This window comes from Buceros rhinoceros, unplaced genomic scaffold (genome assembly GCF_000710305.1).
Source record: "Buceros rhinoceros silvestris isolate BGI_N320 unplaced genomic scaffold, ASM71030v1 scaffold9041, whole genome shotgun sequence".
NCBI lineage: Eukaryota > Metazoa > Chordata > Aves > Bucerotiformes > Bucerotidae > Buceros > Buceros rhinoceros.
Genome location: NW_010396022.1, coordinates 4,408 through 17,372, shown reverse-complemented (window position 1 = coordinate 17,372; position 12,965 = coordinate 4,408). Strand labels below are relative to the sequence as shown.

General features: G+C 49.9%; 1 protein-coding gene across 1 annotated transcript in view; it reads right to left on the bottom strand.

The window, feature by feature from the left end:
* Window positions 1-9,024, bottom strand: part of SEMA5B (sema domain, seven thrombospondin repeats (type 1 and type 1-like), transmembrane domain (TM) and short cytoplasmic domain, (semaphorin) 5B) — a gene marked incomplete at its 5' end in the record, with an annotated part of 105,576 nt that extends 96,552 nt beyond the window's left edge. The window contains one exon of the mRNA XM_010145759.1: window positions 8,925-9,024. Within this exon, the coding sequence (XP_010144061.1) occupies window positions 8,925-9,024 (100 nt within the window). The remainder of the gene's footprint in view (window positions 1-8,924) is intronic.
* Window positions 9,025-12,965: the final 3,941 nt, after the last annotated feature.

The following is a 12,965-nucleotide window of genomic DNA, read 5'->3' as shown; positions in this document are numbered from 1 at the left end:
AGAATAGAATAGAATGGAGTGGAGTGGAGTGGAGTGGAGTGGAGTGGAGTGGAGTGGAGTGGAGTGGAGTGGAGTGGAGTGGAGTGGAATGAAACAGATCTGATCTGATTTAAGTTGAAAGGGACCTACAACAACCACCCGGTCCAACTGCCTGACCGCTTCAGGGCTGACCAACAGTTAAAGCGTGTCGTTAAGGTCATTGTCCAAATGTCTCTTAAGCGGTGACAGGCCTGGGGCATCGCCACCTCTCTAGGAAGCCTGTCCCAGTGTCTGACCACCCTCGTGGTGCAGAAATGCATCCTAACGCCCAGTCTGAAGCAACCCTGGTGCAGCCTGGAACCATTCCCTCGTGTGCAGTCACTGGATCCCAGGGACCAGGGCTCAGCGCCTCCCTCTCCGCTCGCCCTCTTCAGCGGGGGATTGTGCTGCAATCAGGAGCCAGGTCTGCAAGAGGGACTCACAACTGTCACAGCGTAGATAATAAGAAAAATAATTAACAGAACTGGGTCCTTTGGGTGATACGAAACAAGACACAGAATTATGCATGTGACAAACCTAATGCTCCCTTCTGGCACTCCTGGAAGCCATGTGCTGGGGCTGAGCCTCGGGCTAGGAGCCAGCAGCTCCTGTCAGCTCTTCCTATCTTTGCTCCTGGAGGCCTTAGATATACTTTGTACTTCCACAGTACATGACAAACACAGCTTAGTCATGCTTCACGACTTCCTGGGAGCTGGTTAGAATCATTCCCCCCTTGTACTACTGGAGAGAATGAGCCAGAGAAAGGTTAAACAACCTTCTCCAAAGCCCACAGCAAATCAAAGAGAGACTCAAGATCAGACCACAGGGCTCTTGGCTCCCAAATCTCATGCTAGATTAACGCACAGTGCCTCTACGCAGGTCCAGCTGTGGCTGAACTTTTCAGATGATTATCCGCATTTCTGAACGAGTCACCCGTCCCGAGAAACCCAGCTCCTGAAGGCAGATTCTGGCCCCGCTCTCAGAAGGAGTTAATTACACGACTGCTCTGGGGTGTGATGTGATGATCCGTTTGCAAATCCATCTCCAGTGATTCATTTGAAGGGCCTGGCACACACACGCTGGAGAAAAGGTGGAGAGCCAGCATCTCCCTCATAAGCTGGATCCTTATTCACCAGTAATTTTGTTTCTATTGAATTAAAACTTGTCCGGTACATCATTCTTCCTTAAAAATCAATACATGTTCAACAGAGAATCATACTAAATGGCACAGAGTAATATGATGCAGTTGCTGTATGAGCAATTGCTTTTCCCAAAGCAACATTTCTCAGTGATAAATCCAGCCAGAGCTAGAGGAGCGTCCGCGTCGAAGAGGCTCCTTGTGCGAGCAGCTTCCAGACCATGCCAGGGTCCCAGCCATCATTTCTGGGTTGCCACTGAAGGCCCGTTTAGGACTTCTCAGTGGAAATAAGGATGACAATCAAATCCTCTATATTCCAGTCAATGGAGAAGAACTACCATCAGCTTTAAGGGCATGGGGTGCATGGCACACATCTGCTCAGGCTGGATGCTCTGTACTCAGGGACAACTCCAGGAAGAGGCGAAAGAGGCAAAAAGGAGCTGTACGCCCTTGGGCTCTACCAATGTTCAGAGATTTAGATGGATATTCAGAGACTTAGATGGATGGCTGCTGTATGGGAGGGGGAAGCAGGAAGGGGATCGGCCCTTGGATTGACAGCCGGGTCCCCTCTTCCATCAGCTCGCAAGGGGAGCAGCAAACTGGCTCTCTTGTCTCTGGCCATTCTCTGTCCCCAGGGCAGGAGAGGCAAAGGCTCGCTCCAGTGTGATCCCACCTCCTTGGCTGGGGGTGACAGTGCTTGCTATGCTCCTGAGTCACCTTGAACCAGCTGCTTTCTGGAGGGTGGCCTTATGCACACACTTCAGAGAACAGGAGTGGGATATTTTGGTAAAATTGTTTGAACATATTTATAAAACGCGAGCCAATTTCCTTCTGGTTTTTTTTTTTTTTGATACATTTTCCTCACTCTCTTTCACTAGACAAGTCTCTTCAAAACCTCGGAGATGGAAACTGAGCCAAATTTTCAAAATTCGTGTGTGGGTTTGTTCCTGTTTTCCTGGAAGAGTGAGTCCATCTCTCAGACCATCACGTACTATCCCACACGCCACCTCAGCTCTCTCTTGACACGCGGCTGACAGCTGTTCTCTCTCCCTCTCACCCAGCTGGCAGAGTCACAAGCACTTAGAGCACCTTGATAGGGCCCTGAGCCACAAGGGGACCTTTGATCTCCTGTTTGCCCATCACTCTGAGTTGGGCTTTCAACAAGCCATACTGTAAAACTCCTCTTCTTCTGATATACCGGTTATCATTCACACACTCCCTGGCAGCCCCTCCACATGCCTGCCGCGGCTGATAAACATACCCAGCTCCGTCAGGCTTTGCTCAGAATCTGGAGGAGTTCAACATGACTTATATGCAAGTACAGATGGAGTTGGCTGGTGAGCTTCAGTTATTGCCAACCAATCCCTTCTCTTCGCTGTGGTTTTTATACCTTTGCAGTGGCACAGCACAGTAGCCCTAGCACCTAAACACCTGGGTGTAAAGGGATACGCAAGTCCCTGAGGTGATCCCTAAAAAAAACCCCGACGTATCCCCAACTCAACCAGACTTAACCAACTTAACCAGAGCAAGAGAGAGCATTTGCAGTACTGCAAAAGGAAACTGCTCTGCAGCCCCGTCCTGTGATGCTGTGGAACACGTTAGGTCCAAGCTTCCAAGGCTTTTGCCAAAACATCCTGACCTCGTGTTTGCTCGCACCCCACTCTCCAAAATACCATCTTCAAACTTAATTATTCTCGGTGTGTACCAAAGCAAGTGAGTTTCTCGTGGGTGGCTGCTTCTGTGATTGGGTATCACCCGTTTTCATTTTGTCTGGAATATGAGGTAGTTTTCCAGTCAGGCCTGCAATCCGCTGTGTCAGGATGCTCCGATCAGCCTGGGCTGTGCCAGGATGCCTTTCACACAGCCCTGGCTGCGCAGGCACTGGCCAGGGGTCATCTGAAAGCCTGGTCCCTCCGATGAGGGGCAAAAGCACACCCACTCCCCCAACCGTGAGGGCATTTGCGGAGAGGCTGGTGGTACTGCTCTGCGGGTGATTTGGAGGACCAGCTGTTTTCTCTGCCAACGAAGACGACAGACCAGAGACTGCCACTGCCTCACCCTCTTCTCCCTGTACAACACCTGGGGCGAAGCTGCCTCCTTGCACTCCTACAGCTGCAATTTCTGCTGTGCTTTGGCTCGATCCAGCAACTGCCAGTGCTGCAGTATCCCATTTTATTTATTTATTCAGAGTTAATTAAAATTCACATTCTGTGCTAGGGAAAATGCACGAATTTTAACTAAGAAAAAAACCCCAAAACATATTGAACAAAATTTGGGCCAGGCTCTAAAGTTCCCAGAATCCCATAATTACAAAAATTGTCCTCCCATCCTTCCCTGTCCACACCTTTTCCCCTCCTCCCCAAGGGGTGGAAGTCAGGGACAGCAGAGATTCGGGGTACGGCAAATTCAGGCTCCTTGTAGAGCAGCAGAGGAAAGCAATCTCCACAGGTAAGAATCAGACACCCAGTGGGGCTGCACCTCTCCACACTCAGAGAAGCTGACCTCACCTGGCACAGTATCAGAGCGGACAACGTCCCTCTGAACTAGCCCAGGCTCAACCAGAGAGCATAAAACCTGCACCTTAAATCTCAGTTTTGTTCCCTGCGCAAAGGCAGCACTGTGCGCCTCCCATCACGGGTTTAACTAGCTGCAATGTCTCATCACTGGTTTCTCACCTTCTCCATATTCTTCACCATGCAGGTCAGGCAGCTGCTTTAAAACCCATCAACGGTCCTTTGAAAGTGTCTGCTAATTTCGGAGACTGATTCTCCTATTTTTTTCTCACATCACCATGTTCTGTGGCCCACTGCAGCCTCCAATACAGGGATGCAACTTTAATTAGAGCATTCTTTTGTCTGAGAGCAAAAAATCACAGCGAGAAAGGAGGGTCTTTGTTTCTCTAGTTTTCTCTGCAGCAGCATTTTCAGCTACCCTCCTACTATCTGGATATAATCAAAAACATTATCATGCTCTTTGCTTCTTCACATCCTCATTAACACCTCAACGGGCAAGGTAATTTCTCAGCCAAGCGTGACTTAGTAGGGGGTAAAGCTGGCGTAAGACAGTGTGGTACTACTGCAAGCCATGGGAACCAGCTCAGTCAGCCCTGTGAGGATAAACGTCGGGAAGGGCTGGCCACAGCAAGTATTCTCGACAGAGTTCAGACCCAAGCCCAGCACTCCCAATCTGCGCATCAACTCTGACCCAGCTTCTGCCACTGAATTTCCTGGTTTGCAAAACGCTTTTTGCCCAGGCAGCACAGTCTGCAGAGTCTTATTCCCTTCAGGGTTCAGCGGCAGTGCCCATCCGGGCAGGACTGAAGGTGCCCAAGGGTAAGAGTCATATTTTCCAAGCAGCACAGGTTTTGAGGTTTTTACTGGAGCGCTCTGGAGCTTTCTGCCAAGCAGGCAGGAAAGAGCCTACGTTCAGCCAGGAATCTGCATGAAACCTGGTGTCTGACAGACTAATCTATCACACACCAGAGACTTTCCATAAACTCGGAGTGCCAAACCTGCTGGTGGAGGGTCCCAGAGTGTATTTACAATTTGCCATGTTTCTGCAAGCTGCAACTTGAAGCAACTCTTTTGGGACATCAGTTACTCCACTCAGCCCCCAGCTCCTAAGCCTGCGTGTTCCAGAGTTGATTCAGTGCTTATGCAGCCAGGAGCAGTAACGGCTAGGAAGGGGTGTGCCCAGGCTGCTGCGCTCCCCCTAAAACAGCCCGTAAAGGTTCATCGAGCACCTTCCCTGCTCCCCAAACTAGCTGTATCTCCTTTCTTTCATCTCTCTACTTGGCATTAATAGGCACATTCAGTTCAGCTCTAAATCAAGTATGAAAATCAAATCCACCAGAACTTCCAGACGGGGACCACCAGCACCTCAGTAGTTTCAAATTTATTACAGAGAAGTGTGGCAGCCCCGAATGACATGCACTTGGATGCCTGTTTTGAGTCCCTTGATGCAGCCTTTGCTCACTACTCCCTACCTCCGGGCTCTTCTCGGTAATCTCTATCTGTGGTAAGAGCTTCTGAGCTGCAGTTCCCCATGAGACAGCCGTGGGAGACGATACTTTCCCATCTCCCGACAGAGCTGACAGCCCTCTTGGCAGACAGAACTGAGAGGACTTCTGGTGGTGACGCTTTCTGGCTGGGTCTCTGCAGCAACACCTCCACTCCCTGCGAATGGCCAGCCCTCATAGCCATGCCTCTCACATCTGCAGCCCCAGCAGGCTGCTGCCCCGAGCTGACACCCCTGCAGTTCCCTTCTGGGGAAAGTCAAATATTTCTCCGAGGGCTTCCCAGCCACTCTCTGTGCAGCCATTTGTTTGGGTACCATCCTCCTGTTGTCCAAGCTGTTTCCCTTCAGCTTGCTGTTGTGCCAGATTGTCACATGGCGTCTGAACCACCCTCCTTAAAACCTTTTATGTTCTCCCTGCCAGGCAGCTCTTGTGAAGCATGCCTTTTGGCTTGACTCCAAGCAGGGTCTTTCATATCATCACTTACTTCTTTACTGGCTCCTGGCTCTGCCCGGCCAGTAACGAGACAGGAGCGAGGCTCCTCGAGGAGGTGGGATGTACCCCCTCCACAAAGCCCACCCTCCCCAGGGACCGGGCACCCTGCCTACAGCACAGGAGAGCAAGCAGAGCGCTGCTTCTCCGACATGCAGGTGAAATCACTGCTGTGAAAATATTTTCAAGGTTTTTTCTCAGTAATAACAATGTCTAGAAAATTGTTTTCCCTCCCATTAAAATCAGCTCAAATACCAATCACATGCGCTCAAGAGCTGCAAAAAGCAGCAAATATTTCAAAACAATCACTCGTTCACAGAAGAAAAACAGTACATTGAAATACTAACACTACATTTAAAACAAAACCAAAACAGGCGAACTATGAGTCAAAATGAAGGCTATGAATTTTTGAAATGCGTGTTTTTATACTTAATGAAATGTGGCTCATAACAGGGGCAGTGTGAGATTTACAATGTTCTAAACTATTCATATCCTTACTTGCAAGTGTTTGGATTTCACAAATGACGTGACAAGTAAATACGTTGCTTAGAAACCACGGTGGGCTTTTGAAACCAGTTCTTTTGTTTCTGGGACTTTGACTTGGCAGGTGTTTGGTGCAGCGGAGTTATCAAACTCCTCTGCTTCGCACTCAGACAGCACCAGTCACTCGGGGAGGGCTCTCAGATAAGGAGAAAGCTTAAAACCCGGAGGCTGGTGTTATTCCAGCTCCCTGTCTGCATGGCACGCCCTCGATACTTCTTACAGTTTCAGACACGCTGTGTCCAATTCCTGAAACCCTCGTGAGCCCCAGGATCTTCTTTTCTTCTAGGAAGCATTTTCTGTGAAGCTTTGAATCACAGGATAAACTAAGCCAAAGAGATGCTGTGGTGAGATCATAGCGGTTTTAAATAGAGACAGAAAGAGCTAGCCCGAAATAATTTCTAATGCTGTCACCTAAGAGAATGATGTTAACCATGAAATTGAGAAGTGGGAGTACTTATAAACTCCACCCTGGTCCCGAACTCCTTCCACAACCCCAGAATAGCCGGTGTTACTACTAATATGATCTACAGTAGCACATTTAAACATGGTTAACATTTAAATTTAGGTTTCATAAATTACACCCTGCGGAGATGGATTGAGACAGCTCCCATCTCTTTGAGGTATTGTTTCATTTGCAAATTCAAGCAGATGGTGCACGAGCAACTAATGACTCAAAAAATCACCCCTAAAAATAGTCCAGAACAAGGTGAGGAATTATCAGGGAAGGAGGGAACAGAAAAGGCTTTACTTCCCCTTCCCATTTCTCTGGCACAGCTCCAGGAGCTCAGAGCACCCACAGCTGAGCAGCACCGAGGACCTCATCCACACCCCTGTCTTCAGGCACCGAACCCCGTCACCTCGCCCAGGGTGGAAACGGGATGGTGAAGAGGGGTGCAGCTCCCAAGGTCTGGCTGGACGGGGCTTCGAGCAGCCCGGTCAAGTGAAAGATCTCCCTGCCTACGGAAGGGGGTTGGACGAGGTGGTCTTTAAAGGCTCCTCCCAACCCAAACTGTTCCATGAAATGGCTCAACACTCCCCACTTTCCCCGCACCAAGCCTGTATCCAACACTAAAGGAAAGAAAAAGAAAACCCACCCTGGGAAATTACACCTCCATTAACTCCACCCAGATCTGCTCGGCAGAGCCACGTGGCACCATCAAAACGTGCGGTCTCCCCGTCGGGTGGGTAGTGCCTCAGGAAAACCAACTTTTCCAGGCAAATTCTAGAAATACACGTTACTGCTTCCTCACGAGGCAATTGTGCTTCCAGCGGGAAGGCAAATTTGCTGTCATTCCCCTGTTGGTAACGCTGTCGTAGCCTCGTGTCTAACCACGTCGTACGAACGCTCGCGGCCACAGAGCCTCCCTCGAGGACGCGTTGCTGGGGTTTGAACAGGGGTGAAGCGTGTCAGCCTTAGCAGCGTCCGCGCAGGGGAAACCTGCCGTGTAAAACCGCAAACGCCTCAGAGCGAAGCGCCCGTGTTTGTGCCATGCCTGGCAGAAGGCTCTGCTCGCAGCCGCCCCCAAAGCAATGCCCTTCTGAAGTCATTCATATTAATAAGCGCTGCTTAAGGCTCCCAGCACAGGTAAAGCTGTGGCTTGAAAACTAAAGTGTTCCTGTATGAAAAGCAAGAGGGTCTCGGGCAATCTTAACCGCTACAGGAAGGTAAGAGTTATTATTTACTGCACAAAGACAGGCAGAAAATGTGTGTTAAATCACACTTGGGTTGTCTGCGTGAAGTAAAAAACTCCCCGTCTGCTCCACATCTTGCTCTTTTGTGTTCTCTCCTGAGTCCTTCCAGCTCTGCTCCTCGCCCCCCTGCCACCTAATGCTGCGTAACCTGGGGAGAGAGCAGTCGCTCGCTCCGTTTTCGTTAACAGCAGAGACTGCTACCACAACGTTATCTGATTCTGACTGTTACACTTACACCGATCTGTTAGACCACACCTACTCTTTTCTTTTGGGGTTGTCTTAGCTGTTTATTAGGCAATAAAAACAGTTGATGTTGGGGCTCATGGTTCAACCACTCCTGACATATAGTACTTCAATGAACCAGAGATCTTTTCCCTGTTACAAATGCAGCTCTAAATTTGCCAGCGCTTGCCTACGCTCATCCTGCGTGTTTCCACCCTCCGCTTACGGCGTCCTAAATAAAAATAATGTTTAACAATAAAGGAGAATACATGCTGACTATATACAACGGGCCAGAACAACAGAGTTGCACCGAAACGCGCGAGGTGAGGATCTGGCCCTATCAGCAGGATGAAGGGACTGGGTGGTGGAGTGAATTCTGAGCAAGAGGAGAGCAGTCATTCTCATCGCCACCACAACTTACGCAGAGGCGCCTAGATGGACCTGGGACAGAGGGGAGGTCTCGTCATGGGAGATCAACCAGAGTCAACCTCTGTGCTGGCTGAAGGATGGCGCAGTATGATTAACTGTACCTCTCGTGTCACTGACGGTACCGGGGGAGGTGCCAGCGTCCTGCGTCATTAAACAGCCATTTTGATTCATTTTGATTGCTTGCTTTTTTTTTCTTTGTAATTCTAGTAATTTTCTCTTCTTTGCAATTATACTAGGAGTCTAAATGCCTCCACATAGATGATAGCTTTCTTTTTGAGCGGGAGACTGGCCCCAGAAGCTGGAGCTGCTGAAGCCAGAACCTGAAGGGAATGAGCTTGAGCAGCCACCCTGGACTAATTAAAAGATTATCTTTACCTTGCTCCCACAATGAGCTGGTTCCTGTTGGCATCCAGTGCAAGCTGCGAGAAGTCATGCACACCTGGATAGGTGAAATTAGACACCCAGGGCTTCAGATCTGCAACGAAACGAGAAAGCAAAAAACAATAAGGCTGCTGTAGAAGCAGTGCGGTCACCCAGACATCCACCAACGGATTTCCTACCGCGTTATCTGCCAGGGGAAGGCTAATTAATTATCTGTTTGGAGGTTTATATTTATTCTGATTCTCCGTGAAACGTGCAAAAATCCGAACATCGTCGCTGGGCTGTCTCAGCAGCTGTTTTCACATCCAGGACAGAGAGCCAGCACTGGTTTCGGGGACATGGGCAGCTCTTTTTTCCTTCTGTTAAAGCTGGGGAGCCCTCGCCGGTGCACGGGGAGTGGGAGTGGGTTGCTGCCATAACACCTCCATAGGCTTGGACCTCGTGTGTTCCCCCGACCGCAGAGTTTCAGCCTCTCACAACTTTACTGCCTGGAATAACTGGGGATAGAGTCAAAGGTATCTGTCAGAAGATCAGCCAGCTTTGCCGCGAGGAGGACTTCTCTTGAGAATTTACTCCAGCTGTTAACCGCTCTGGCTGTTAAATACATACACCAAATATCCGAGGCAGCAAGGCACAAACTAGGCCACATCAGTGTCTCTGTAATCTCTCTCTGACCTGGTGACAAGCAACCCTGGCTCCTCCGAGGACCTGAGGACTCAGGAGGCTCACCGAGAGAGGTAATATCCTCCGGCCTCCTGCCAACAGGATTCCCACACACAGGCCAGTGACCCGATGGCTCCTCACAGCAACGATGCCGTTCAGACCCGTTCAAAAGAGCTCTGAAGAAACATGCTCCAGTTTCTATCCCCAAGGATAAAGCGCGAGGTCTCGCTGAGGGCTGGCAGGTCTCCGTGGCTTGTGGGAGGCATTAGCTCCCCTTTCCACAGCGGTGAGAGGACAATGCTGATGGAGAATCTCATTAAGGCCTCTGATGTCCTGGCATGTTCCGTAGCATTACAGATGTGCAACGGTTTAAAACCTCTGACGCAGGCATATTTGTGGAGCACTTTCAAGCCCTTCCTCCCTCCAGGGACAGACAAAAGCTAATAAAGCCCTTTGGTTATTAAAACCTTAAGAAAACACGTTGGACTTTGTGATCTTAAAAGTCCTTTCCAACCTAAATGATTCTACGACTCCACTCCACTTCTCCTGCCTCTTTCCAAAACAGAACCTCGTCGTGGACCTGCTGGCCCTGCCCTGAAGACCACCATGGTTCACCACAGCTCCTAAGCACCCTCACCATGGAGCTGGACACCATTAGTCCCGGTCCAACGCTCTGCCTAACTGGACGCTGCCAGGGCCCCTATGACAATGAGACCTCCGTCTCACGATCTAAAAGCCCCGTCACCAGCAGCTGGAGGCTTCAGGCCCTTCTCAGGATTCCTGTCACAGCGCAGAACCACACACATGCGAACCTCCTCTGCTCGTCAGAGAAAAGGCATGAGTTAAGGAGCAACTCAGCCTGTCTCACCTTCAAGCAGCTCTGCCTCCTACCCTCCCCTGGGACCCTTAATGATGTACCAGCACCGGGGAGGCACCGCAGTGTCACCTCTGGCATTCTCCTACCTAATGGGGCTCTGTCTTCTCTTCCTGTAGCTCTTCAGCTGCAGAGACATTTCTGAGCCAAGCAGCAGAACCGGCAACAATAACACCTTTCAGGCAGGGTAGCTGGCTGACATGTGCTGCACGTCTCCTGGCGCTTCTGTTGGCTGACGGGGGTGGGATTAGGGGATTGCTGTATAATGATGATACCTTTTAAGGATCCTGCTTTTAGGCCATAATTTCTCTTGTCATTTTACCTCCTCTCCTACCAAGCCTTCCCTGCTAACTAACCCACTATTACAGTGCGGTGGCAGGAAGAATATTTCTTCATCCGCTGCTCTAAGCAAAAGCTCCCCACTTCAGGGAGGTACCCTCACCAGTTCTTCCTTCTAGCGGCAAGCTCCGGCACATTACAGCTGAAAAATAATCTTTCAAAAATTAAAGGCAGCAGTAGGTGGCTTGAATCTTCCCCTGCTGGCTGAAATGTCCATCCAGCCCAAGAAATAACAGGCAGTGTCTATTACTACTGCAGGTGGTACAACTTGCGGAGAAACCCTTCCCGGTCATTAAATTAGAGGCTGCAAGGCATGCATCCTCCTAGCAAAATTAAGCTTTTATAGGCATGTAGCTGGAGATTATTAAACCAGCGTGGTCCCCGATAAGAACGTCTACGTGCCAGCAGTCAGAGTGAATGCCACACGGCACGTTTGCTTTCCCAGCCTTCTTTCTCCCTGTTAAGAGGGAAGGGATAAAGCGGAAGGGAAAGGCAAGCAAGAGTCAGGACGTGGCTCCTTTTTCATTCCTCTCCTTCAGATCTACTGCTCAGACCACAGACAGCCCTAGGGATGGTTCCAGCCTTTCATTCCGCAGCTAGCTCAGTTCTGCAAGGGGAGTGCTGCCTGGGGTCTATCCCCTGTTAGCTGAAGTTTACACATATGGACCCAATGAAGCCCAGAGTTTGCTCGAATTTGACCTTTCTCAGAAGGCTGATTTTTCCAGTCCTGACTCTTTAATTTGGCTGGAAACCTTCAGTGGTGGGGCCTGTTTACATTTGCAAAAGTATCTATTTAAAAACATTATGAAAAATTAAAAAACCAGGGCCCTGGCTCGGCATGTCAGTAGCAGGAGCCGGAAAGCTTGGAACCACATGGCTTAGGGGCACAATGTGCATCAAGGCCTCCTTTGTGCTCCTCATCTCTAATCATTTCCAGGGGGTTAAAGATCCATGCTCTCACTTCCTTCGCAGGAGGACGAACGAACAAAAGTGTAATAGTTTCCAACACCGGCTCAAGGTGGTTCAGATGTCCAGCTGCAAAGAAGACACAGCTTGGCAGGAAATGTGCTCAGGCTATTGGGTACGCACAGGACGAGGTGAAAAGAGGACCTCTGCCATTTTGGAGGGTGGTCCCCGCAGCCTGCTAACACGCTGCTCTGCACCGGCTTCCTGAGACGGCACGACTGGGGCAAGGATAAGCCAGCTGCACAAACCTGCACGGCGTGCCAGACTGCACGAGCTGGGTTTAAGGGTCTGGTCCAGAGGCTCTTCAAGTCATTGGCGGTTTTCCACTGAGCTCAATGGGTTTTGGATCAGCTTCTAAAGATGTGGTAAACCTGGTAATACTCGAGACTTCATCTCCTCAACACCAGCTGCTCCCCACCTCAGCCTCACGCTGTGTGTTTGGGAGGAAAGAAGGATGTAAACACTGTGTTAAGACTTCCCTGTCTGAAGGACAGCATTTACTGCTTCGTCTTACTCGAGCCCGCTTGTAGCTCCCGTCTCCAGCAAGCTGAAACAGCTCTGTGCATCCAGCACACGCCATGCAAGAGCAGCAGAGAGGTTAAACATCCATGCCTTGAAACTGCAACGCCATTGCCTGGTGCACACACCGCCTTATTCGAGAACACCTCCGCCAGAATAACTCTCCGCAGGTATTTCCTAGTCTCGAGCAAAAGAAACTAAACCGAACAGGACCACGGACTGTTGATGTAAAAGAAGGGAACACCTACGCACGCAGACTAACCATGCTCCTACCTAGCCATGCTGCTGCCCTAGAACCACACAGAAAAGCTTCAAGGATATTGTAGGAAGACTGTAAGGGAGGCAGGTAGGGAAGCTGAAGGTTCAGAGGCACCCCATTCCGGGAGAGACAACCCGAACCACATACATCACATAAAGCCCCTGTAAACTACGCTGATTCAACAGCAGAAGTTCAGGCCATGAAGCAGAGGCACATACAGCACTGGGTCCTGTCAAACTCAACGGGAATAAATAAACACCTGGTCTGCAGATATTTAGACCTGCTTTTGGGCAGTGCTAACCTGACCACACATCGAGTGCTTCCCTGACTGCCTCACCGTGGGCTCTTATAGAAGGTCTTTTAATTCAGCTTGCTACTTCACGGCGTGTTTAGTTACAGCGTGCAAGTGTCTCGG